This window comes from Eutrigla gurnardus (genome assembly GCF_963514095.1).
Source record: "Eutrigla gurnardus genome assembly, chromosome: 19".
Taxonomy (NCBI): Eukaryota; Metazoa; Chordata; class Actinopteri; order Perciformes; family Triglidae; genus Eutrigla; species Eutrigla gurnardus.
In genome coordinates, this window is record NC_139930.1 from 13351250 (window position 1) to 13377497 (window position 26248).

General features: G+C 39.5%; 4 protein-coding genes and 1 long non-coding RNA gene across 7 annotated transcripts in view; 3 read left to right on the forward strand and 2 right to left on the reverse strand.

Annotated features, from left to right (window-relative positions):
* ggcx (gamma-glutamyl carboxylase) overlaps positions 1-26248 on the reverse strand; it is a 198885-nt gene that overhangs the window by 2678 nt on the left and 169959 nt on the right. Inside the window, exons 1-8 of one of the 2 annotated variants that reach the window (XM_084034459.1) lie at positions 2512-2706; positions 2114-2314; positions 1860-2018; positions 1157-1322; positions 1002-1080; positions 809-915; positions 566-729; positions 150-451 (exon numbers count right to left, since the gene is read on the reverse strand). In XM_084034459.1, coding sequence (XP_083890585.1) covers positions 150-451; positions 566-729; positions 809-915; positions 1002-1080; positions 1157-1322; positions 1860-2018; positions 2114-2314; positions 2512-2536 — 1203 coding nt within the window. In that variant the 5' untranslated portion in view covers positions 2537-2706. Of the gene's footprint in view, positions 1-149; positions 452-565; positions 730-808; positions 916-1001; positions 1081-1156; positions 1323-1859; positions 2019-2113; positions 2315-2511; positions 2707-26248 lie in introns of those variants that run through there. The other variant, XM_084034460.1, reaches the window with a different exon arrangement.
* On the forward strand, positions 4557-10601 carry gmcl1 (germ cell-less, spermatogenesis associated). Its single transcript, XM_084035256.1, has 15 exons — positions 4557-4882; positions 5853-6034; positions 6151-6270; positions 6370-6466; positions 6558-6655; positions 6766-6878; positions 6967-7032; positions 7268-7352; positions 7440-7530; positions 7620-7760; positions 8151-8220; positions 8328-8403; positions 8495-8640; positions 8889-8976; positions 9090-10601. Exons 2-15 carry the CDS (start codon positions 5855-5857, stop codon positions 9228-9230), a joined length of 1512 nt encoding a protein of 503 aa, XP_083891382.1. The 5' UTR covers positions 4557-4882; positions 5853-5854; the 3' UTR covers positions 9231-10601.
* Positions 14430-15285, forward strand: LOC311029862. Its single transcript, XR_014598919.1, has 2 exons — positions 14430-14869; positions 14928-15285. It is a non-coding gene; the product is annotated as an uncharacterized lncRNA (long non-coding RNA).
* On the reverse strand, positions 18346-20820 carry fam136a (family with sequence similarity 136 member A). Its single transcript, XM_084034828.1, has 3 exons — positions 20547-20820; positions 20335-20475; positions 18346-19001 (listed from the first exon to the last, which is right to left on the reverse strand). The coding sequence occupies exons 1-3, from the start codon at positions 20631-20633 to the stop codon at positions 18813-18815; spliced, it is 417 nt and encodes a 138-aa protein (XP_083890954.1). The 5' UTR covers positions 20634-20820; the 3' UTR covers positions 18346-18812.
* On the forward strand, positions 21262-25908 carry pcyox1 (prenylcysteine oxidase 1). 2 transcript variants are annotated; one of them, XM_084034827.1, is made up of 7 exons: positions 21262-21419; positions 21762-21909; positions 22547-22753; positions 22871-23045; positions 23148-23359; positions 23442-23594; positions 23714-25908. In XM_084034827.1, the coding sequence occupies exons 2-7, from the start codon at positions 21798-21800 to the stop codon at positions 24382-24384; spliced, it is 1530 nt and encodes a 509-aa protein (XP_083890953.1). In that variant the 5' UTR covers positions 21262-21419; positions 21762-21797; the 3' UTR covers positions 24385-25908. The 2 variants fall into 2 exon arrangements, with proteins under 2 accessions (XP_083890953.1, XP_083890952.1); XM_084034826.1 differs by having other exon boundaries at positions 21291-21526.

Here is a 26248-nt window from a genome sequence, read left to right on the forward strand (position 1 = left end):
CAACACCGGTCTGAGCTCTTGTTTGCTGCGGATCAATGTTGACTCTGATTGAGCAACAATCCGTCTGGTGACTCAAGGATTTAAAAGGCTTTTGCTGTCAGCAAAGTAGAAAAACAGAATATCTCTGTGTGGAAGATAGACTGACGTACCTGTGTGATGAAGTGGGAGTAAGGCAGGAACAACTGCTCAGTTATGTAGAGAATAGTGAAAATGGCCGCCAGCTTATGCTTCAATCTCGGTTTGGAGGCTTTGGCGGCAGGCGGGGTGTCCTTTGGTTTGGTGCTGGTGCTTTGGATGCCATTGTAAACACAGGAAGTACTGGACTGAGGGTCCGGCGTGGTGAGTGGCAGGACGGCCCTGAGGAATGCTGGGAATCGGGCAAAGAATCTTCTTGGCCAGTCGGGGTAGCAGAAGAGGGGGCTGGTGGCCAGCATTGTGTAGGCAAACATCCCTGTTGAGGATTAACATCGTCAGTGAGATGGAGGTAAAAATGATGACCCCACCAATTAAAGGCAGCGTTGAAAGTATGAACGGCAACGAGAGCGCTGTTTTAATGAAGACTCACCGATGCTGAAGAGCTGAGAGTTCATGCAGTGGAAGTAGGAGACGAAGAAAATGGCATACGGTCGGGTGGCGTCGAAAAACAGCAGGTAGCCGGCAGTCAGATCCAGAACCAGACCGCCTCCATGCACCACCAGCACACTGACTATCTCCACGGGGAGAATCATTCTGGAAAATAATGGGTGGTACAGCAAGTTCAGAGCACTGAGACACAACAAGATAAAAGGCGTTGAGTAATAATACCTACTTGAATGGATCAAACAGCCAATGGTGAGCCAGGTATGACATGGAGTATCCCTCCACCCAATCAGCATCCAACTTTTTGAGTCCAGCGAGGAAGTAGACAATAAATATCTTTGAGGAACAAAAGACACCGTCATGATTAGATCCCCTGTACCAAAGCATGTTCATGCATCACTGAAGAATATACTAATACAAACCTGTGTCCTCAACAAGGTGTAGTTCCATAGCGGCACATGAGCATTTCTTATAGAAGGCCTCCGCAGTCCATCAATGGACCTACGAATAAGACACAGACATTAAGATCTTCCTCTGTTGAGCCCACACACATAGACAGACTTAAACATCATCTCACCAGTATCTGTTGGCGTCCATTAACGTGAGCTGAAAGCCAATCAGGCCGTACAGGTAGGAGTGATTGTTCCAGGTGGTTTTGTCCAGAAAGAAGATGTACCAATACGTTGAGATGAACATGAGGCAGGAGAGACGGTGGAAGCAGCCAAGCATGATGCCTAAAGCGCCTTCAGTGAGAAACAGAAACTTCAGTTAATGGGGAGTCCTGTGGGCAATACTACTGTATAGTATTGCATTATGGGATGTAAAGGAGATTGGGGTTTGACCAATACTAGGAACTCAAGAAGAATGGAATAAGAATAAGTTGCATGTACATATAATCATATACAATTGGAGTACCACTTACAAAACAAACAGTATTGCTATATCTACTGTTTTCAACACTTAATGAATTGGACCCAGGTTGGTGCGTCCACTTATTAAACTACTAGGATTGTAACCCTAATGATTATTTTCTTTTATCTGTATTTATTTACATTGATTGTCACTGTGTTCTGACTTCTGTTTGCATTCCTTCTACAGTCAAAGTCTTTGTAAGACTCAAACAAGAGCACGAGTGAGTTGGCTATTAGGGAACATTAAAGTGGGAAACTGCAGGTCTCGTAAACCTGCCTCCGTCTTCACCACAGACAGCCAACCCGCAGAGACTGCCGCCTATAAAACGCTTGCATCCGCTTCTGCCATTAAAATGGAGTTCGACCCACCGAAGAACATCACCACATACACCAGATACATCCAATCCAGCGGCAGTGGCTGTAAGGCATTGAAGAGGGGGAAGCGGCACACGGGGGCACCATCCAGGTACTTATAGTCCAGGTGACTGAGGCCACGTTCCTGGGTGATGTCGATAACCATCAGCAAACCTGCCAGAAAGATGCACCATTAAGTTGAAAGAGCACAAGTGTTCCCTAGGAGCAAATTAGACCCTGTTGCAAAATCCCTTAAAACCCGGTCTTACCAAACAAGCAGCGGAAGATGCCCAGGGATGCAGGGTCAGTGGGGCGGTTCAGGAGGGTCACCAGGCTGCTCCAGGAGGCCAGGTCCTCCCTCCTGAACCCAAAGATCTTCTCCATCTTGCTTTTGGTCTGTGGTGTAGCTTTTTTAGGGGCCGCATCCTTCTTTGCAGTTTGTTCCTCTCCATCGCTGCTCACAAGAGCGCCTAGAAGTTTAACGAGACCATTATAAACGTGACACAATGTAACGTGGACAAGATATTGGGTTTCTTAAATCCTCGCACGATTTACATCCTGCTCTTATTTATACACCAAACACGACTATGGTGGCGACTGCAGCCTTGCTGGTCTAACTGGTTATTACACTGGATTAACAAAAACACACTGCTAACAGCAGCATTACCTGCAGTCGCGCCTCTCGCCTCCATGCTAGGTGTTGAGAACAAAACGGATTTTTTTGGACGGAAACAGGGGTTCAAAAAAAGAAAAGTCCTGTCTCGGCTCTCCCTGCCCCGGGTGGAGGTTCACCTCCTGGTCGCGTCTGTGAGCGGAACAGTTACGTGTCACAGTCCCAAGCACACAGGGGCGAGTCAGGGCAGGCAGGGAGAGGAGGGAGAGGGAGAGGAGCTGGGTGTTTGGGGAATGGAATGTTGTGAAAGACATGCTCGTCGTTTATTGGCTGATTCTGCCGACGACTACGCCCACTTAGGAAAACTACGTACGTCATGTCCGGTGCCGTGTCGCTCGCATAGAATGGAAGTGAACGGAGATGACTTTAGTACTAAGGATAGATGAGCAAGACAAACAAGGGAAATATTTTAATAAAAACAAAAACGTATGATTATTACTAACTTGTATTATTATATTATATTATATCATATTATATCATATTATATCATATTATATCATATTATATTATATTATATTATATTATATTATATTATATTATATTATATTATATTATATTATATTATCATAAAACACTAACATTATTCACACAAGTCACACTGTCATATTGTTCTCCTGTATTTCAAGATACTCTCATAACTAGAATACCACGGGATACCACTGGAGGGCAGTCACGTGTTGTATTTGCTTGCCATCATTTTGTTTATAGACCTTGAGCAGGTTTTGGAGTAAAGACAGTGCAGTGAAGGATCTAATCTCAGGGTTTTAGGGGGAGGCCAAACACATTGTTGAAGGCAGGTGGCACTGTCACAGTTGCTGTTGTTAAATGCTATTTACTCTGTGTTGTTTTGAATTAAATGTATTAGATGCAGTTTTGTAAAACAACTATGATGTGTCTATCTTCACAAAATAGCTGTTTGAATTTATTTATCAAATTTATTATTTACAGTTTATCCCTGCTTATAAATCATCAATCAGTTTTATTTAATTGTTGTGTCTTGGATTAGACAAAGACGCTCTGTCCATAGATAAGTCTTTATTGATCAACTTTTGGAGTCTGATTAATATCCAAGAATACTTTCCAAGTATAAGTATCCCCTCTTTCACAGTGGGAGGAAGAGTGAAGTTGTTAATTATTTCTTAAAGGTTTAGAAGGCAAACACCTCTGCTGAATCTCCATTCTCAGAAACTGGCAGTACGTTTTGGCTGTTGCAGATGGTTATAGACTAAACACTTTATCCAACTTGGGTATTAGTTCAACCTCTATTCAGGGTGGTCTTGGTCTGCCTGGGTTGGTTATTCAGATGTGAGTGGGAAAGCGTGAGAGGTTTTGAAGTTGTGCCCTCTTTGCCTTGGATGCATTGGCACTCAAACAGTAGGCTACACAATGTGTAATAAAGCTTTTCAACATCGCAAGGAAGCTAGCTTGATGTTTCAGTTTTGTTGTTTTTACCCTCGGAATTTAGTCAACAGCACGCATTAGTTGACTCTCTTTTAACGTGATATTGAGCATGCTTGTTTGTCATTGCATCTTATCACATGAATCTAAAAAAAAAAACAGCAAAAAACTAAAATGTAATTTGATAACACAAATAAACATTTTTTTTTTGTCCTGGACATAAATTATTGAACAATGATTTTCTTCTCAAATGCAGTCAGTTCAGCATTGATTATGTCTGCATTAGGCAAAGGCATCAGAGTAAACACATATGTCAAAACACTGTTGATGATTTGGCAGTGCCCTTTGGACTCTAAAGGAACCAGACATACTGGTCAGTAGTGTTCAGCTCTGGTCTATTGAGTTGGAATTGGTCATCAAGTTTTCATGTTTTTTATATTTAACTTTATGCAATGAATTACATTTTTAAACGCTCATAGTGAATTTACTTTATTATTAATTAGTGAAAGACGAAAAACAAACAGATTACTGATATATTTTGAAGGACATTTCTCAGGTTTGTGCAGTGGGTGTCGCTGGTGAGCAGAGCAGCCGCCTGTGACGTAGGCTACTACTACAAATTACGGAGAGAAGAAGAAATATCAAAAGGAGAGACAGGGCTGAAACACACCATCGCCTGCTTCTGGGTGTATATTACCTCTAATCTAGAAAAATGTAACTGACACCAAGAAGAGCTTGGTGGTCTGGAGGCTTCTGTGGAGCAGCAGCTTGTCAGAAGCAGCGCTGTTATTGTTTTCAGACCTGTTTTCGCGTGTGAATTCGGCAGCTAAGCTAGCTCTGAGGTTAGCTCCACTTCGACTGGCTCGTCAACGTCTGACAGACTGTCTGACCTGAGATAACCAGCCGGTGTTTACCGTCCAAATTAAACCGACACCTCTCCACCAGTCTGTCCGGTGCTAATCATCTGGTAAGATAGCTCGGTCGTCATTTGTGTTCAGTGCAACGTTACCGTACAGCTGGTTAGCATGAGCTGCAGGAAGGATGCCTTTGCATAAGACCGTTATGGACAAATGAAGCTTGTGAAACTTAATTAAAAAAAACATGTGATCTCTAGCCGTTTAGGCCAAATGTTTATCTTATTGTTATTGTAGTTAGATGGGTAGATAATCACAGCCACACATTAACTCACATATTTTAATGTCCTTTGCTTTATTCTTGAACATCCGATTAGAAAGTGCTATTTTTGATGAAGGCGTATACTATGGTTATTTCATGCTAACATTTGTGTATTTTACCAAATAGCCGACTTACTACATATACAGTGTTTGTGTTGTGCTTATGTTCTGGAAGTGATTAGTGATACTTTCAAAGTACTACCACATAGTTTGGAGAATTTATCAAAGAGTGGTATATATTATACTCATTTCATGTGGCAGTCAAATATGTAAATGCAAATACATCATTGAATTGTGATGCAGCCTTGAGGAACATTTTCAATTTGTCAATAATTAATCTTCAACAATTTTGGTAATCATTCAGTCATGACAAGTCAAGTCATTTATTGGCAGAAACAACAATGTTTTGCCAGTCTGTACTTCAGCTTCACAAATGTGTGAATTTGCACCTTTTTTTCCGACGGGACAAACAAATGTGAAATGGATATTTTTCATTATCACCAAACATTTTATAGACTACAACAATAAATTAACAAATAGATTAATTAGGAATTCAGTTCATTATTAGTTGAAACGCTAAATAAATGTAAAAAAACAATACAATACAATACTGCAAAACCCAAAGTTCCCAACCGTATCTGTTCCTCGAATTTTGATATTATTTTGATCCATGCAGCTCTCTTGTAATGTCAAGATACAGTACAGTGGACTTAGTATATTTGACAATGTTATTGTTCGTGCTCCGTCTTTTTGTTAGTGCAGAGATGGGAAGTCTTGGCAGTAGGTTCCAGTCCCCCTCTCAGGAACCAGAGGAGGCTGCAGAGGGAACAAGTACCAGCCACAAACATGGATGTGATTGTAAGAAGAGGAAACGAAATGCACAGTGTGACTGTGACAGTGAACAAGAGGAGGACGATGCCATACTAGATACACCTCGCAGGCAAGTCTGGTTAAAGAAAACTCAATTGACAGATAACTTTATTAATAATACCAATATTCTGTCATATATTTGTTTTTGTCTCTCTTCTCTTCTTTGTGTTTTCCAAACGTGAGCAGGAAGAAGTTGAAAAGCACATCACGATACATTTATCAGACTTTGTTCCTTAATGGGGAAAACAGTGACATTCGCATCTGTGCTCTGGGACAAGAGTGGAATCTCCACAAAGTCTACCTGTGCCAGGTAAAATGTCATAAAACAACCCCACCACAAAGACACACAGTGAGATATTCTTTCATGTGAGATATCATTGTTTCTCTCCCTACTCCTTGCATTTTGCAGTCCGGGTATTTCTCCAGCATGTTTAGCGGCTCTTGGAAGGAGTCCAACATGATGGAAATCAACTTGGAGATCCCTGACCAAAACATCGACACTGAAGGTGAGAAGACCTCAGTCACAGAAAGCAGCAGTCAACTTTGTTTCTCCGCTCTACTACTAGAAATGTTGTCTGTGTGTGTGTGTGTTTGTAGCTCTACAAGTCATATTTGGATCCCTGTACCGTGATGATGTTCTGATCAAGCCCAGCAGAGTTGTCAGTATTCTTGCAGCTGCTTGTATGCTACAGCTGGTCAGTACATTCAATGAAGACAGCTGTTGTCAAATGCAAAATTGCCATCTTGATTTTTGTGCATATGATCGAAAATATAATCAAGTCTCATGGTGTCTTGTTGTGTACAGGATGGCGTGATCCAGCAGTGTGGAGAGACCATGAAGGAAAACATCAGTGCGAAGACCGTGTGCGGCTACTATGCTTGTGCAAGCACCTATGGCTTGGATTTAGTCATGAAAAAGTCAGATTTTAATTATTTAAACCCCAAGTATAACCGTACTTTGTACTTGCATCACACTTTATATGTGTTTGTGCATCTTTTTCTGCAGGTGTCTTGAGTGGCTTTTGAATAACCTAATGACTCACCAAAATGTCGACTTGATGAAAGAACTTGGGTATGTGTGCTCAGCTCACAGTTCTTTAGTTTTCTTATAGCCTATATTCTTTCTTTAGGTGTTACTTCCTGATAATTTCAGTATGAAATCGTATTTTGTGTTGGCGTGAACCTCATGATTACAATGCGCTGCTTAATTTAAATGGACTGGATAGTTTAAGTTGTTGTAACCTTTTTAATCAAACAAATCTATTGAGAAATTGTGCTTCATCTCTGTCTCTGCCCTGCTTTTACAGGGGAGAGATGATGGAGCAGCTCATCCAGTCCTCTGACCTGTTTGTCATGCAGGTGGAGATGGATGTATACACTGCTCTGAAAAAGGTACATGAAAAACGATTTTTTTTTTACATTCGCTGTAGCACCAGACTTGTTTCTAAGAGCTCTCTTTGTCATTTTCTCTCTCTGCAGTGGATGTTTCTGCAGCTCAATCCGTCTTGGGACGGCCCAATCAAACAGCTTCTGGCTGACGCTGATGCCTGGCTTTGCAAACGCAGGACAGGTACAGAAAGGCCTCCTCTTAGGGAAGAGTGATCTTCACTTAGTAACCACACATGTACGTTTGACTCTGTTTCCAATTTTGTTCTACAGACCTGTGTGAGAAAGAGCCCTTCTTGAACACAGAGGAGGGTGAACCTTTTCGTTCAGTGTTCAAATATGTTCGTCTCCAGTACATCATCAACGATCTCGCATCTGCACGCATCCTGGAGAGGGACAACATTTTGCCCCCTGGTAAGATGTGGCTCTGTCTCACTTAATTTCCTCATGAATGTTCTTCCTCTGTGCTCTGGAAAAAGAAATCTTTCATTTCGTTATCTAGAACTAAGCTGTAAAGTGGTTTGAATACAGTGAAGGATTTGTGTAAAATGTCTCATTACTTGATTATTCTAGGAAGTATACACGCAGTTATGAAGACCAATATGCTGTTCCCATCTTTACTAGTCGTCTCATTGTAAGCTGTATGAAGAATTAGACTATCTTGAATTTAACTCAAATTTAAGAAAAAACTTGAAGACAAATTGTAAATCAGTTGCCATCATTCATCCTTACGTTTACATCTCTAGGAATTGTATTTCCATGTGTTTATGCACTGTTAATATTTGCTATTCAAACTCATTCCAGATTGGTTAACATCGGTGTACAAAAACCAGTGGTTCGCTATGCTCCGGACAGAATTTGACAATGATAATGGGTGAGAACCTGAGACTTTTTCATTTCACCTGTACAGCCACAAAAACTGTATGCATATAATATGATTTTAATGCTCTTGGGATGACAAAGACACCTGTCTGTCATTAGTCCCCAGGAGGCTAACAAAGATGAGTTTGAGCTGAGCAGTATGAGGTGCGGCAGGAAACTGACTAAAGATGGAGATGTGAGTCGGACAGTTTTGCTACTACACTAACTTTTGCTCCTCTGCAATGTACTTTAATTAAATCATGTATAATTGTTTTCCCTCTCCTCAGTACTGCTGGCGGTGGACAGGCTTTAACTTTGGTTTTGACCTGCTGGTGACCTACACAAACCGTTTCATAGTCTTCAAAAGAAATACTCTGAGTCAACCATGTGGGGGCGCTGTGAGTCTGCAACCTCGGAGGCATCTAGCATTCAGGTGTGTAGGGCAGCCACACTTTGAATATTCATCTAGATGATGTGTACAGCTGTGGCTGTATCATGGATGTTATAATAAACCTAAGATAATATTGTAAACTACGTAAATATTGCTTGTATAATCTTGAAAAAAAGAAAACTCTGCAAGAAAGCAAATAAGCATGTTTCCCAAAATGTCAAATAATTTCCTTTAAAACCATAACGCAGCTTTAATATCTGAAAGTATTTACCTTCCTTTTATTTGTTCAGGTTACGTCTTGCCTCCTTTGATAGCCGTGGAAAGTTGGTCTGCAGTCGCTCAACAGGTCACCAGCTTCTCACCCTTGAGAAAGACCAGGTCCGTAAGCTCTGTTAACCTGTAGACGGCTCTAATGTCTTGCCACTCATTACCTATTGTAAGATGCTGCTTTTAACTTGCTTAATGTTGTTTCCTTCCCTTCAATAACTCAGGAGTACGTGGTGATGAACCTGGACAGTCGTTTGTTAACATTCCCCCTCTACGTTTGCTGTAACTTCCTGTATACATCGCCTCACTCGGACCATCGTCCAGATTCCTCGGAACAGGAAAGCACTGCTCGCTGCGTGTCTTGATGCCTCTTCAGCAGCCCTTAACTGCTACTGTTCTCTGGTAATGCTGAGACACGGACCTGTACGTACAATCCACTGCCTCATTTAACATCGACGTGACATTGGACATACCATCTGCATGCTATGTAACACAGTGAGGTGTTTATGGAAAATGTTTTGTATCAGTGTTTCTGCACATTGAGAGGTTTACAGAGTAACAGAGATGGTGGCCAGAAGGGATTAGGCCACCTTCAGGTCAGCCTCAAACTTTGGACTCTGCCATGAACTGTGTGCACTGGGATGTCGAACCATTTGCTAAGATGGATAACCCCCAAGTCGCTTATGTTAACCACTCTGGAATTTGTTTATCGGTACCTATAGGAGCGTTATCATCCTGGAATATGGGAACATCATGAGGGAATTGCTCCAGAGGATGAAAATGGAGCTTTACTGAGTCGTATAGGACATTTCAAGTTCGTTGCTTGTTCGGACCATATGTGAATTGACTGTGGGATGTAGTCAGAGGTGTGACTGAAGGTCCATCGCACTCAGTCTTAAGTTGGACATGTCTCTGTGCTATCAGAACAGCTTCTGTTAAGCCTTTTCTGCATACTAGAGAAAACAGCATACCCACTCCCAAATTATACCCAGTATCAAGTATCCTTTGTAAATAACATTTACTGCAATATTCACATTATAAAACATTGCATTCAGGTGATAAAATGAAAGTTACAAAGTTCAAGTAACCATGCTGATGTTACATACTTCATATGTAAACTTTCATTGTGAGATCAAAAATCCAGATTAAACCAATAATCTCTTTTTCATATGACACAAGCCTTTTTGAATTTTTGTGCTTTAGCTTCAGTTACACAGTTTACACTTGGATGTCTGATCATTGACTCCAGCTTTCTGATGTTAGCAGCATAATGTTGAAACTCACAGAACTGTTGACAGACTTCAGGTTTTGCAACTTTCTGCAGTGTTTACCAGCTAAACTGTCAATTGTCCATTTACTAGTGATAGTGGAGTCCTTTTGCAGTGCAGTTTGACACATTTCGGAGGAGTATTAAAGCTGTTCCTATCAACCACCACATGAAATATCATTGCCGTTATGTTGTGTTACACATTTGTAGTAATGATGAGGTCACTATTTATTTGGCAATTTTGGAAATCTGTTACCTCATGCTGTTTTGAAAATGTACTGCTAACTAATTCTAGTCAGTATGACTCGCCTGTATATCTGCAATGGTAACCGTCATGAAGTTTTAAGATGTTTTTGTTTATTTATTTTTTACTTAATTTGTATTTGTATGGATTTATTTTTTTCCAAAAGAAAATGCAATTCTCACTGGCCAATAAAATCACCCATTCACATGGGCCGTGGTGCTATCACATGATCTTGTCTCTTTTTTTCTTTTTTTTTCAAACTGTCCAGTCAACCAGTTTAGTTGCAGTTTAAATCCATATCTGATCAAAATATCATCACGTCATCATTTAACACTATTAGACATTTGTGTGAAATTATATTAGCAAGCATATGAATTCTTGTGGCCAAAAAGATTTTGGGAGGTCACAGTGACCGATTTTGATCTTTTTTTAATGACTTTTCGACATACTATCATATTACTTTTTGATGACTTTTTCCACATACAACTAAGACTATTTTTTACTTTTTTTCAACATTCTATACGATACATTTTTCCGACATATAGTATGACTTTTTTCAACATACTACAGTGCCTTGAAAAAGTATTCATACCCCTTGAACTTTTTCACATTTTGTCACTCTACAACCACAAACTTAAATGTATTTTATTGAGATTTTATGTGATAGACCAACAAAAAGTAACACATAATTGTGAAGTGGAACGAAAATGATACATGGTTTACAAAAATTTAAGCAAATAAAAATCTGAAAAGTGTGGTGTGCATTTGTATTCAGCCCCCTCTACTCTGATACGCCTAAATAAAATGCAGTGCAATCAGTTGCCTTCAGAAGTCACCTAATTAGTTAATAGAGTCCACCTGTGTGTAATTTAGTATCAGTATAAATACAACTGTTCTGTGAAGGCCTCAGTGCTTTGTGAGAGAACACTAGTCACCAAAGAGCATCATGAAGACCAAGGAACTCACCAGACAGGTCAGGGAAAAAGTTGTGGAGAAGTTTAAAGCAGGGTTAGGTTATAAAAAAATATCCAAAGCTTTGAACATCTCAAGGAGCACTGTTCAATCCATCATCTAAAAATGGAAGAAGTATGCCACAACTGCTAACCTACCAAGACATGGCCGTCCACCTAAACTGACAGACCGAGCGAGGAGAGCACTAGTGAGAGAAGCTGCCAAGAGGCCCATGGTCACTCTGGAGGAGTTGCAGAAATCCACAGCTCAGGTGGGAGAATCTGTCCACAGGACAACTATAAGTCGTGTACTCCACAAATCTGGCCTTTATGGAAGAGTAGCAAGAAGAAAGCCATTGTTGAAAATCAGACATTAGAAGTCCCGTTTGCAATTTGCCACAAGCCATGTTGGGGATACAGCAAACATGTGGAAGAAGGTGCTCTGGTCAGATGAGACCAAAGTTGAACTTTTTGGCCTGAATACAAAGCGCTATGTGTGGCGGAAAAGTAACACTGCTCATCACCCTGAACACACCATCCCCGCTGTGAAACATGGTGGTGGCAGCCTCATGCTGTGGGGATGCTTTTCTTCAGCAGGGCCAGGGAAGCTGGTCAGAGTTGATGGGAGGATGGATGGAGCTAAATACAGGGCAATCCTGGAAGAAAACCTGTTGGAGGCTGCAAAAGACTTGAGACTGGGAAGGAGATTCACCTTCCAGCAAGACAATGACCCTAAACATACAGCCAGAGCTACAATGGAATGGTTTGCTTAAATTTTTGTAAACCATGTATCATTTTCGTTCCACTTCACAATTATGTGTTACTTTGTGTTGGTCTATCACATAAAATCTCAATAAAATACATTTAAGTTTGTGGTTGTAGAGTGACAAAATGTGAAAAAGTTCAAGGGGTATGAATACTTTTTCAAGGCACTGTATGCTGTGACTTTTTTATAACATTTTCAACATACTAAAACTTTTTTCAACACGCTATGTTGTGTCTTTTCAATATACCATATCTCTTTTTATGACTTTCCACATGCTACTTAAACTATTTTTTAATTTTCTCGACATGCTGTACTAAAACTTTTTTCAACATACTATATTACTTTTTTATGACTTTTTCCATATGCTACTACGACTATTTTTAATTATTCTCGACATGCTGTACTATGACTTTTTTTCGACTTAATATACTATGATTTTTTTGACATATATACTATGACTTCTTTCAACATGCTAACCTAGATGGAGAAATAAAAAAAATAAAGTCATAGTATAGCATGTCGGAAAAAGTCATAGTATATTATAGCATGTCGAAAAAAGTCATAAAAGAAGTCATAGTATAGTATGGAGAAAAAAAATTCAAAAGTCATGTTCAGTATGTTGAAAAAAGTCATAGTATATATAGTATGTTGAAAAAAAAGTCATAGTATAGTATGTTGAAAAAGTCATAGTATATTATATAGTATGTCATAAAAAGTCATAGTATGGTATGTCTAAAAAGTCATTAAAAAAAATCAGTACAGTGTGAAGAAACAAATTAAAAGGTGATGTTTAAAATGTAAAAAAAAAGTCATAGTATAATACGTAAAAAAAAGTCATAAAAAGTCAGTATAGTATGGAGAAAAAAAAATATTCATGTTTAGTATGTCGGAAAAAGTCATAGTATATTATAGTATGTCGAAAAAAAGTCATAAAAGTCCGTGTCGAAAAAGGTCAGTGCAGTATGTCGAAAAAAAGTAATAGTATGTTGAAAAAAGCCAGTGTAGTATGTAAAAAAAAACTCATAGTATAGTATGTCAAAAAAGTCATAGTGTATGTCAAAAAATGTCATAAAAGTCATAGTATAGCATGTTGAAAAAAAGTCATAGTATAGCATGTTGAAAAAAAGTCATAGTATAGTATGTCAAAAAGTCATAGTATAGTATGCCAAAAATCGTCATAAAAGTCATAGTATAGTATGTCAAAAAAGTCATAGTGTATGTCAAAAAAGTCATAGTATAGTATGTCAAAAAAGTCATAGTATAGCATGTTGAAAAAAAGTCATAGTATAGTATGTCAAAAAGTCATAGTATAGTATGCCAAAAATCGTCATAAAAGTCATAGTATAGTATGCCAAAAATCGTCATAAAAGTCATAGTATAGTATGTCAAAAAAGTCAGTGTATGTCAAAAAACGTCATAAAAGTCATAGTATAGCATGTTGAAAAAAAGTCATAGTATAGTATGTTGAAAAAAGTCATAGTATAGTTTGCATTATGTTTAATGCAGATGCATTATAGTGGTGGGAATCGTCAGTCATGATTTGATAACCATTGAGGGTCACAATTTGATTATTAAACGATTTGCGATACATTGTGATGCATCTCTATTTTGGATTTAAATATAATGAGAATTTTTCCTTCAAATCTTTCAAACCAATTCCTATCTGTATAATACAGTTGATGCTACATTACTTACATACGTGGAAAGATTGCCTCCACAAACTAATTATTAATTATAGACTTCACTGCATCAATGCATAATTGTTCAACAAAGCATCGTGATGCATCATATAATAGATTATTTCTCCTTGATACATGTCACATCCCCCTCTCTCTCCCATGTTTCCTCTCTATCCACCGCTAAATACAAAGGTGTCTATGCAAGAAAATAATCTTTAAAAAAAAAAGCCTTGATCATATTGTTAAAAAAAGGTCATGCTATAGCATGTCGAAAATTCACGAAAAAGTCAGTCAGAATATATTCATAAAAAAATATTTAAAATTGTTAAAGAGTCATAAAAATCGCTCATATCGCTTGATGCACCAAGTCTCAGTGTAGTGAGTCCAAAACAGCCATAAAAAGCCATGATCAATTTTTTCAGGAAAAAAAAAGTCATACTATAGCATGTCGAAAAAAAAAGTGAAAAATCGACAAAATTCATAAAATGTTGTAAAAATTATGTAAAAGTCCTAACATATGCTTCTATATCGCGTGTCAATCAAAATCTGAGTGTAGTGAGTCCAAAACTACGGAAGCGTATTGCATTCACTTGAGTAATTTTTTTTTGGTTTGTTTTTTGGAGTAATTATTTCTGTTTTTCTGAGTAATTTATTTCTTTGGTCTGTTTTTCGGAGTAATTTATTTCTTTGGTCTGTTTTTCTGAGTAATTTATTTCTTTGGTCTGTTTTTCTGAGTAATTAATTTTTTTGGTCTGTTTTTCGGAGTAATTAATTTTTTGGTCTGTTTTTCGGAGTAATTTTTTTTGTCTGTTTTTCTGAGTAATTTTTTTTTGGTCTGTTTTTCGGAGTAATTTTTTTTTTTCTGTTTTTCAGAGTAATTTATTTTGTCTTTCTGTTTTTCAGAGTAATTTTTTTCTGATTTTCTGAATAATTTTTTTTCTGAGTTTAGACAGCATTTGAAACAATAGACGCATTCATTCCTTTGTGAAAGCTCGATAATGGAGGCCAACATGACCGACTTGTTTAGTTTGATCAAGTTCTACTTTGATCTGGGATTAAGACACTGGGAGATAGTCCTGTCTTTGAGTCATATAGATGGTATTACCATAAGTGTATCCACTTTACGCAGGCACCTGAGGACTTTGCGGCTGAATAGCTGAAGATGGGGCATGTGTATGCAGGAGTCACTACAGGTCCATGGGAGTCACTTGCAGGTTGGAGGTTCTCGCGGGAGTTCGAAGTATCGCGATAATTCAGAAAAAAAATTACTCCGAAAAACAGAAAAAAAATTACCACGAAAAACAGAAAAAAAATTACCACGAAAAACAGAAAATAAATTACTCCGAAAAACAGGAAAAGAATTACTCAGAAAATCAGGAAAAATAATTAGTCAGAAAAACAACCAAACAAAAAAAAATTACTCAGAAAAACAGACCAAAAAAAAATTACTCAGAAAAACAGACCACAGAAATAAATTACTCAGAAAAACAGGAATAATTACTCCAAAAAACAAACCCAAAAAAAAAATTACTCAAGTGAATACAATACGCTTCCGTACAAAACAGTCATAAAAAGGCTTATTCACGGCAGGCAGGTGGTTGAGTGGTTAGAGTGCATGCCATTTACCCATGTCTGCATATATGCAGCAGCCTCAGGTTCGAATCCCGGCTGGAGATCCTTTGATACATGTCACATCCCCCTCTCTCTCCCATGTTTCCTCTCTATCCACCGCTAAATACAAAGGTGTCTATGCAAGAAAATAATCTTTAAAAAAAAAAGCCTTGATCATATTGTTAAAAAAAGGTCATGCTATAGCATGTCGAAAATTCACGAAAAAGTCAGTCAGAATATATTCATAAAAAAATATTTAAAATTGTTAAAGAGTCATAAAAATCGCTCATATCGCTTGATGCACCAAGTCTCAGTGTAGTGAGTCATAAACAGCCATAAAAAGCCATGATCAATTTTTTCAGGAAAAAAAAAAGTCATACAAAAAAAGTGAAAAATCGACAAAATTCATAAAATGTTGTAAAAATGATGTAAAAGTCCTAACATATGCTTCTGTATTGCGTGTCAATCAAAATCTGAGTGTAGTGAGTGCAAAATAGTTATAAAAAGGCTTAGTCATACCCCCCCCCCAAAAAAAGTCATGCTATAGCATGTCGAAAATTCACGAAAAAGTCAGTCAGAATATATTCATAAAAAAATATTTAAAATTGTTAAAGAGTCATAAAAATCGCTCATATCGCTTGATGCACCAAGTCTCAGTGTAGTGAGTCATAAACAGCCATAAAAAGCCATGATCAATTTTTTCAGGAAAAAAAAAAGTCATACAAAAAAAGTGAAAAATCGACAAAATTCATAAAATGTTGTAAAAATGATGTAAAAGTCCTAACATATGCTTCTATATTGCGTGTCAATCAAAATCTGAGTGTAGTGAGTGCAAAATAGTTATAAAAAGGCTTAGTCATACCCCCCCCCCCAAAAAAAGTCATACTATAGCACGTCGAAAATTCACGAAAAAGTCAGTCAGGATATATTCATAAAAAAATATTTAAAATTGTTAAAAAGGCATAAAAATCGCTCATCTCGCTTGACGCGCCTAGTCTCAGTGTAGTGAGTCCAAAACAGCCATAAAAAGCCATGGTCAACTTTTTCAGGGAAAAAAAAAGTCATACTATAGCATGTTGGAAAAAAAGTGAAAAATCGACAAAATTCATAAAATGTTGTAAAAATGATGTAAAAGTCCTAACATATGCTTGTATATCGCGTCTCAATCAAAATCTGAGTGTAGTGAGTGCAAAATAGTTATAAAAAGGCTTAGTCATATCCCCCCCCGCCCCCCCAAAAAAAAGTCATACTATAGCATGTCGAAAATTCACGAAAAAGTCAGTCAGGATATATTCATAAAAAAATATTTAAAATTGTTAAAGAGTCATAAAAATCGCTCATATCGCTTGATGCACCAAGTCTCAGTGTAGTGAGTCCAAAACAGCCATAAAAAGCCATGGTCAACTTTTTCAGGGAAAAAAAAAAGTCATACTATATATAGCATGTCGGAAAAAAAGTGAAAAATCGACAAAATTCATAAAATGTTGTAAAAATGATGTAAAAGTCCTAACATATGCTTCTATATCGCATGCCAATCAAAATCTGAGTGTAGTGAGTCCAAAACAGTCATAAAAAGGCTCATTCACGGCAGGCAGGGGGTTGAGTGGTTAGAGTGCATGCCATTTACCCATGTCTGCATATATGCAGCAGCCTCAGGTTCGAATCCCGGCTGGAGATCCTTTGATACATGTCACATCCCCCTCTCTCTCCCATGTGAAAAGTGCGGAGTTCAACAGCACCACCACGTCACGTCGTAACGGCATTCAGGCAGCTGCGATGACAACTGTCACTGATCTGGGTTCATTAACAGACTGTACTGTCCGTACGTCAACGTCACTCATGTGAGCCCGCTTTTAGTGTATGCTCGACACAGAGACAGCAGGCTACTAGTTTGTAAGCTACCTGGCTCTAGCAGTTCGCGTTAGCGGCTTATAGTCACTCACGTTAAGTTAACGTTAGTAAGCTGGTCAAAATTGATCATGGATACATTTGTTTTTAAACGTCTTCGGACGGAACAACAGATGGCGGTGGCGGGCGTGTTGGATAAAACTACGGACGCACCGTTGACACCTGCAGGGGAAGATGACCACTCGGGTCCCGGCTGTTAACGTAACTATTCACGTTTCGCTGTCTCTGTCTCTCTCTCTCACTGTGTGCGTGTTTATAGCTGTGGGAGGGTGTTGTCAGCGCCGCCGCCAGGATTCAATTTCAATGTACGCACAGAAACGGCAAATACAACAACAAACGGAAAAATACTTTAAGACAAAATCTAATGTTTTCAGTATCAGTGAAATCAGTAGCGTATATCATGGTGATAGGCCCCGGTGCAAATAGTTTTTTGTGCCCTCCATCCCCGACCTAAACACAAGCGCACGCTTGTGAGCACTCCACGCACGCACACACACGCTTGGACACGCACGCACAGTACGGTATGATAACTCTGCCGGCCCGGGGAGAGAGACATGCATCGGCTCGGCCCACAGTGCTCAGCAGCAGAGAGGTGACGAGACTAGAGCCGAGCTGTATTGTGTAGTGGAGAGGGGCCAACACACGCTATGCGTAATTGCGCACACACGCGCGTTCGTCCTCTCAAATGCGGCTGCATCAGGCCCGGTTCAGCAGCATCAATTTTTTTTTTCCACCTTCAAAAAAAGTCCTCCCAGTGCGTACTGGATTCCGGCTGGCAGCGCCACTGGGTGTTGTTATATATTCACATTGAAATTCTGACATTGATTTGAGCCCCACCGCCGTATGAGTTAGCCCCACCGTAGTTGAACCAGAAAAAATACTCTGGCGCCGCCACTGCTCCCAACTCTAATGCATAAACATATCTCACCTAGAGGTCAGATGATCAGAACAACTTAACAACAATGAAATGCCAAAAAAGAACAAAGGATGCAAGGATTCAGACAGGAGAGAAACTTCAGAAATCAAATATGACTGAGAAGAATTGTACATTTACTACATTAAAAACTTTATTCAGGAATAGATGCACATGGGGATCATGTTCTTTGGGGGGGGATGTATTCTACCAGTATGTGACTGATATGTACTGAGCGACTTTTTTCCTATTTTTTGTATTATTCTTTTTTTTTAATGCACACTTGTCTGCGATGTATGTTTGAGTTGGCATCTTGTCCACAAACAATGATGCAACACCAGTTTGCACATAGCACAATAACACATCTGACAGTTTTAAATCTCCACAACGCCATTCAGAGTCACAGCCTCTAAACCTTCTTGAAACTCTTTTGCGTCACACAATTCATATTAAACTTCACTCTCCCTCCTCTCATGGCATTCCAGCTCTTTATTCTTCAGTTGTTACTGGTCAAACTGGCTGAGTTGAGTGACCCTGCATACTGCACGTGTTTATGTAAAGACTTCAGGTTGAGTCTCCAGGAAGGACTACAGTCAGCCATCCTGATGGTTACTGCTGTATAGAGTCCAAATTCTCTTTGAGTCTGCGGGTCATGCTGGGGATCAGGTTCACATGGTCGTCCACACAACTGCCCACACAGCTGTCCATCAGTGATCGAACAGCTGGTTCCTTAGCGCCGGAGTCAAAAAGATCCTTCGCCTTATCGTTGCAGTGCATCGTGCATCTGCTCAGACGGTCCTGATGGGCAAAGACGAGGTTTTGTGGTTTAGACTTAATAATAACAGACGATAGAGTGGTCCCAGTCCATATGATTAGAGATCCGCAGGGGAAATGTGTAAAACGTCATAAAAACTGTCATAAAGAAGTACAATTTTAGTTAATGTGATCAAAATATAGTACAGTATGTCATTAAAAGCAATGTTTTTTTTAATTCAAAAAAGTCATTGTATAGTGTGTCATGAGTCAAAATATTCTATAGTACATGCTAAAAAATAGTTATATTGTATCATAAAAATGCATAGTATAGTATGACTTTGACATTTACGATAATATATAAAAAGATAAAGAAAATGTATTGTCAAAGTCATGAGAAATCAATTTAGTTGTTTAGTAGTTTATTATAGATATTATTTTTAAAACATAGTATTGTGTGCCATTAATTCTTTAAAAGCATAGTATAGTATGTCCTAAAAAAAATCATGTTATACTACGTCACAAATGAGTAAGTAAAATAATAGTATAGTTGTATTAAAACCAGTAATTATAGTATGACAAAAATGTTGTAGTATAGTATCTCATAAAAGTTATAAAAATGTCATTAAAACTCATCTATAGTACATATAAATAAGTCAGAAAAGCAATGTATAAAAATGGCATAAGAAACACCTGGTTATTTTGACTAATATTGCAATTGTGATATGATTTGCAGATCTGATAGAGGGAATGCTAATATTTACATCAGTCACATTTTAACTGAAAACCACATTTAAATGAATGTGGAGCAAATGTTTTTGTCTGTAGGATATGATGTGCTGTTGGAATAAAGGAGACATAAACGCAACCCTTAAAGGCTCATACATTTAAATGTTACATCGTAGAGTTACCAGCTTGTGATTGTACGCCTCCTCCAACCAGTCAAGTTGCAGTTTACATCTTTGTCCGTCCAAAATGTTCATCATTTTATCCTATTGTAAATCTGACTTGACATAGTCAGAATTAGCATATGAAAGTTGTACCTCAATTACTAGGTGTACTTTGTTTTTTTTTTATTGCATCTAATAGTTTGTAAATAATCACCACTAAATGACCACATAAAAAAATCCTACAATGATAACCTAAACCTGAGGCCTGTCTTGCAGAAATGTCTACTCTATTTAATCTTTTATTGCACCCATATGGTGCATATTCCTTTATAATATTAAAACATTACCCTATGGACTTCATGTGGGTCTGTGGCAGGTTTGATTTAGGCCACTATGCAATGTCACATTGAAAGATACCAATTGAAAGCAAGGACCAACTAATAACCTTGAAGACTTTGAAAATACCACACAGTCGAATGTCCCCTCACCTGAAACTTCTCCAGCTCGGAGGTGACCAGTCCCTGAGCCTGGGCCAGCGGAGTGTGACACCTCTCGATGCACCGATGCACCACGGACATGGACTCTGTGGAGCGATCACAGCAGTCTGCGCTGCAGCGGAACATCCGACCCTGCAGCGAGAACACACAGATAAGATACGCGGTGGACACGCGTGCATGTTTTCCACGGATGACACACCTACCTGCATAACACGGATATTGTCCTTCTCCAGGCTTTGGACCATTTCTTCCACCACAGTATGCACGCGTGCCTGATGTGCCTCTGCCATCTCTGTTCGTCCTCCGCAAAGTCTTCACTAACTTAATATTCAAGATGCGAGTTTAGCATCTAAACCAGACCGGACGGACGCGACGTATCCCTGCTATCCACGCCAAGTTCCTTTACAATTTCATGAGAACTAAGGTCACCTCCATTCAAGCATGGTTCGAGATGAGCAGACGTTTACGCCACTTCCGTTTTACTTCCGCAACCGGTTTTAGAAAAAAAAAAACCTCTTCCGTTTTATTTCAAAATGTGGTTCCTGGCTTTAGACGGGCGGGGTTGCAGACTGTCGTTATCGGAAATTAACACGTCTCAATACTTTTCGTGAGAAAGAGAAAGACACAAAAGCGGTGACAACTTCCGCTTATTTGCTCCAAACCTCCTCGAGCCCATATTCATGTATAGATAATTGAAAATTAGATATTATTTTAAGTACGCATCTACGCTTTTCAAAGTCTATTTACATTTCTTTCTCCTCATCTTACACATTCCCCATTTTTTTATCTTAATTTAATCGTAGTAAGATCCGCCTCCATCGTTAAAACGTTGCACCTTGCCATTGCAGTTCATCTGGGGACAAACTTCCCTCATTTATCAAAGTTTGAACTCAAATTAAGATTTTATTGTGAAATTCAAACATTACCGATCCCGGAAGTGTCTGGATATTAAGAAAACGTTCACGGCGCTCCGACACGATTCAACCGTTGAACAGTTTAAGTTTAGTTAGTTATTGGTATTTCCAGTCTTATTGCGTCTTATCTAACAGCTCGGGTTTCTGTTGAAGTATTCGGGGGTGAGTTTACCGACTGTTGGGTTGGTCGTGACGCGAAACAGTGAAGATTATTCTGTGAAAGCTACTTCTGGACCAACGACAGCCCTCCTATAGTGACTTTTCAAATAGTGAGTCCACACCGATCAACGCTGTCTCTTTATCAAGTTTAAAATATCCATATATACATATATTAAACCGTAGACAGACAATTTGCTTTGTTATTCTTCGCTTTGGTCTGAACTCCTGTAAGAGTAACCTTTGACCGAGACTGTTGCTTTCACGTTATCAGCGTAGTTCAGAGACCGGATTTAAACGAGTCTACGCCGAAGCTCATCGTGGTTTACGTCCGTCCCTCCTGTGCAGATGCTGCGGAGTGCAGGAGAGAACTAGACCGCCGCAATGAATCCACGAACCCTGTCGCTGAGAGCCCTGCTGTTTCTGGGGCTTTGGCAGACCGGGAGGAGAAGTCTAGCCTCAGCCCCCGGCCTGCGAGATCCGCCCAAAAAGATAGGTACGTTAAGGCTGTCGCAGGGTGCAAGTAAAACAAACAAACACCTCAATCCTCCCTTTTATAACTACCTCCTTACAGTTGGAGACCTCACTGTGAACTCACTGACACATGCCAGCAAGTTAAAAAAACAACACTTCAAGTGTATAAAACATAGATTAATCCTTATTTCCATAAATCCTAATATGTGCAAATTAGATTATCTGGTGACACAGTATGTGAGTTTACAGGGAGATGGCATTTGCAAATAAATACCCTCCATACTTAAACATGCTGAATAGTAGTGTCTTGTCAGGTTAATCAATTAATCAACATGAAAGATTACCAATGCTGGTATTATTACCAATGTAAGTGTAGCAGCAGCATTACACACAGTAACAACACAGTAAGGAGAGATAAGGAACACAATAAGTAAAGAAACAACATATAAAAAGAGCAATATAAAAATGTATAAATAGCAGTTGAATTATAGTGCAAAGTGAAAAAATCAGGTGAAGTGAACAGAATCAGGATCTCACTCTCTAAATCGATTTTGCTAATAAATAAATCACTTATATATCAATATTTTATCAAATAAACTGTGATTTCAGCCGAGTGTGTTACACTGACTGTGTCGTTACATTGCCTTGCTGCTCTAAAGCTGTGGTCGGAGCCGGCATCGGTGGCACGACCGCAGCGTTCTACCTGAGGGAGGAGTTTGGACCCGGGGTGAAGATCGATGTGTTTGAACCTGGCGATGTCGGCGGACGACTGGCGACAGTGAAGATGGGAGAACACGAGTATGAGACGGGGGGCGCGGTGATCCATCCTCTGAACCTACACATGAAGTCCTTCGTTGAAAAATTAGGTAACATTATTTGAGTTGAACAGACTCAGCACAAACATGTGAATAATTGAATTGTTATGAAGTCCAGAATGCTAGAAACTTAGAGAATAACAATCTTTTCTGTGTGTTTTCTTTCAGGTATTCCCCAGAGGAAAGGTGTCCCCTCTAAAATGGCCATCTTTGATGGAAACGAGCTCACGTTTGAAGAGAGTGACTGGTTTATAATCAATTTCTTGCGCATACTCTGGAGATTCGGGTTTAACTTCATCCGGATGCACATGTGGGTGGAGAGTATCTTGGACAAATTCATGAGGTGAGCAGGGAGAAGTAGCTGTCATGGTCCCTAAATGGCATTGTTTTAGCGTGAGATCTGGAGTGTCAACACAGAAGACCATGTAAACCCTTTTCTTCGCAGGATCTACCAGTATCAGCAGTACGGTTACTCATTTTCCAGCGTGGATCGGCTTCTTCATGCCATGGGCGGCGATGGTTTTCTCACCCTGCTGAATCAGACCCTGGAGGAAGCGATGATGGCCGAGGGATTCTCGCAGGTCTTCCTCAATGATGTTGTTGCACCCATCACTCGTGTCAACTACGGACAAAGTGTCCGCATCAATGGCTTTGTGGGTATGTGCTAACACGTAAGAGTTTGGATGGGTTCGAAGGCTGTGAAATCGAGGTAACATTTCCCACCTGTCTCGTCTTCTAGGGGCGGTGTCATTAGCGGGAGCAGATCCCGGTCTGTGGGCAGTGGATGGAGGCAATAAGAGAGTGTGCTCAGGTCTGTTGTACCACAGCAAGAGTGACCTCATCTCTGCCAGAGTGACCTCCATTTCAATAAAAGTCCGACCATCCAAGACAGGTACCTTTCACGTTTCTTAACTTGGCACAGAACTGGTCATTTCCCCCCCATCCCCATTTCTCATGTCAATGTTCACGCAAAACATTTCATCTCAACACTCCACCCTCTCCCATTTTCAGGCACCACAACCAGTTTCTATGAGGTCAATTATGTTGGAGAATCAGGCTCAGCACATTCTCTGTACGACATAGTGGTAATAGCAACGCCGCTTCATCAGGGAAAGTCCGACATCACCTTCTCAGGCTTCTCCCCTCCGATCCCGTCTCACTACTCCGGACTTTACCACCAGACGGTGTCCACTCTGGTCCACGGCACGCTCAACACGTCCTACCTCGGGACCACAGGGCCGGCCTCTGCCTTCACCGTGTCTGAAATCCTCACCACGGACTCAAAGGTCTCCATCGTCAACAGCCTGAGCTCTATCGACCCCGTGCACATCCCTCAGGGTTACAAGCGACCGCCCGCCAGCGAGACCAAAGTCTGGAAGGTGTTCTCGTCACAGCCGCTGTCCCAGGAGCAGCTGCAGGAAATGTTCCTCTCCTGGGATTCAGTGTCGGAGACCCGGTGGCTCGCGTATCCGTCTTACCGCTCGCCGCACCGTAAGACGCCCCCCTTCATCCTGCACAACCGGATGTATTACCTCAATGCTGTAGAGTGGGCGGCTAGCGCCATGGAGATGAGCGCCATCTCTGCCAGGAACGTGGCGCTGCTGGCGCACCACCGCTGGCACCAACAGGTGGACAAGATCGACCAGGAAGACCTGCACACCCGACTAAGAGGGGAACTCTGAAGAAGAAGAAAAAGCAATACAATACTTTCAATCAATTAGAGAATAAACCCACACAGCCTGCTGCACTGTCACACCACTCCTGTCTCGGCAACTCTTTTTCTGGTGTCTGCGGTTGTTTACCCCCTTTAATTTAAAGGCCAATTTTGGTTTATTACAATTCGGATCTCACTGTTGTAGTTGTGGGCATCATTTCTATGTTTAGCTAAGCAAAATAATCGGTAAGATCTGGGAAAAACAGTGATGTCGCTACAATCAGTCACCCAATCATACAGGTTATACCACTGTGTTTGGATTATTAATAATCCTTAATTGCATTGGTAAAACACTTAAAATATGGTGTTCCAGGTGGAATCAGGAAGTGGTTCTATAACCGATGGTACTGTTTGTTCTCTGGCTAACCTGGGGTTTGTTTAAAACCTGTCCGACTGTTTGGCTACCGGTCTCTTGCTCTGTCTCACCTCTTTTTTTAGAGTTGTCTCTGCTTTCCCAGATCTCTGCAGTCAACTTGGTGATGGAAACGTTATTACCAATAGAAATGTTGACCAAAACTACCACAGCAAATGTTGACCAAAACTGAGACAAAAAATGGTTCATCAGTTTTGTGAAACACGCTGCACTCCGGGGTCGATCCGTACCCTTTAAGTGATTTAAAAAAAAAATGCACTATTGCTGTTCTGATTATGGTACATTGAACATCTAGCAAATCAGCTTGTTGGTGACACATAAACCAAGATGTCTTTTTTTTTTCACTGGATCTCATGTCTTCTGATTATTTAGTCTCTCTACCTCATCAGCAGACCACATGTGAGTACAGGCAGGAGACTGGTGCCACGGAGACATTGTCTTTGTAAACGAGATGTAAATGATGTCACTTATGAAAAGCAGTAACGAGTACAAGTTTTTCTTACTATTTAATTGCACTGATAATGTTAATAACTAAAATTGGACAGTCTAATCACACTGATGATTTGTATGAATTCAACAATTGAATTAAGCTTGAAGTAAAACTATGATTGTGCCTTAAAGATATCAGTGTAATTGGCTTACATCTTAATTAAATAATAATAACCCCCTATCATTTTAGAAATCATTTGTCCTTTGGGTCTTCCTGTGTCGTATTTAATTGGAGAGTTTGATGCATCTCTGTGTTTGGTGGTAAGAATCTGTTTTTAAGTATTCTCTACCTATTTGTACTTAGTTTATTGTATGTAATGTTGCTAAAAAAAACTACCTAAATTCCTAATTGTTTCTGAAGCACTTTTGAAGGTGTATTTTTCTAGATTTTTGAAAGAAGTTTTCTAGCTGTGAGTTTATTTATATAGTGCTGTTTAATTGAATGTCAGTTCTACACTTTGCAAATGCCCCAAAACAACTGCGTGGAGTATTTAGACAGGCTTATTCTGCACAAATAAAACAAGGCTTTTTAATTACAAAACTTTTGATTTCAGCTTTGAAACATTCCTGAAATCTCTCATTCCAAACAGTATATTTGTGTCTACGATCATAATAAAGAGATGAAACCTTTTCTGCTATGTGCTGGTATTTATTTAAAAGCCGATTAATATTAGGTTTGAATATCGAAGAGACATAGATCTCACTTTCAAAAGCAATTTGCAAACTTCCTGTGTGATTGTGTTATTGATGACCATTTCATTAATGTCTTTGTATTATATTATATAATCTCATGCCTGATTTAATTTTCACATTTCTCTCTTGTTTAATTTATCCAATTTAATACATTTTTCTAATTTTTAAGGAATAAAATGTTCTACCATTCTTTTAGTGGCAGATTTAAGGCTTGAAGAGACAAGTAAAAACATTTAATGGCTGCAGCTTTTTGCATCCTTGCTTTGATATCCACAAT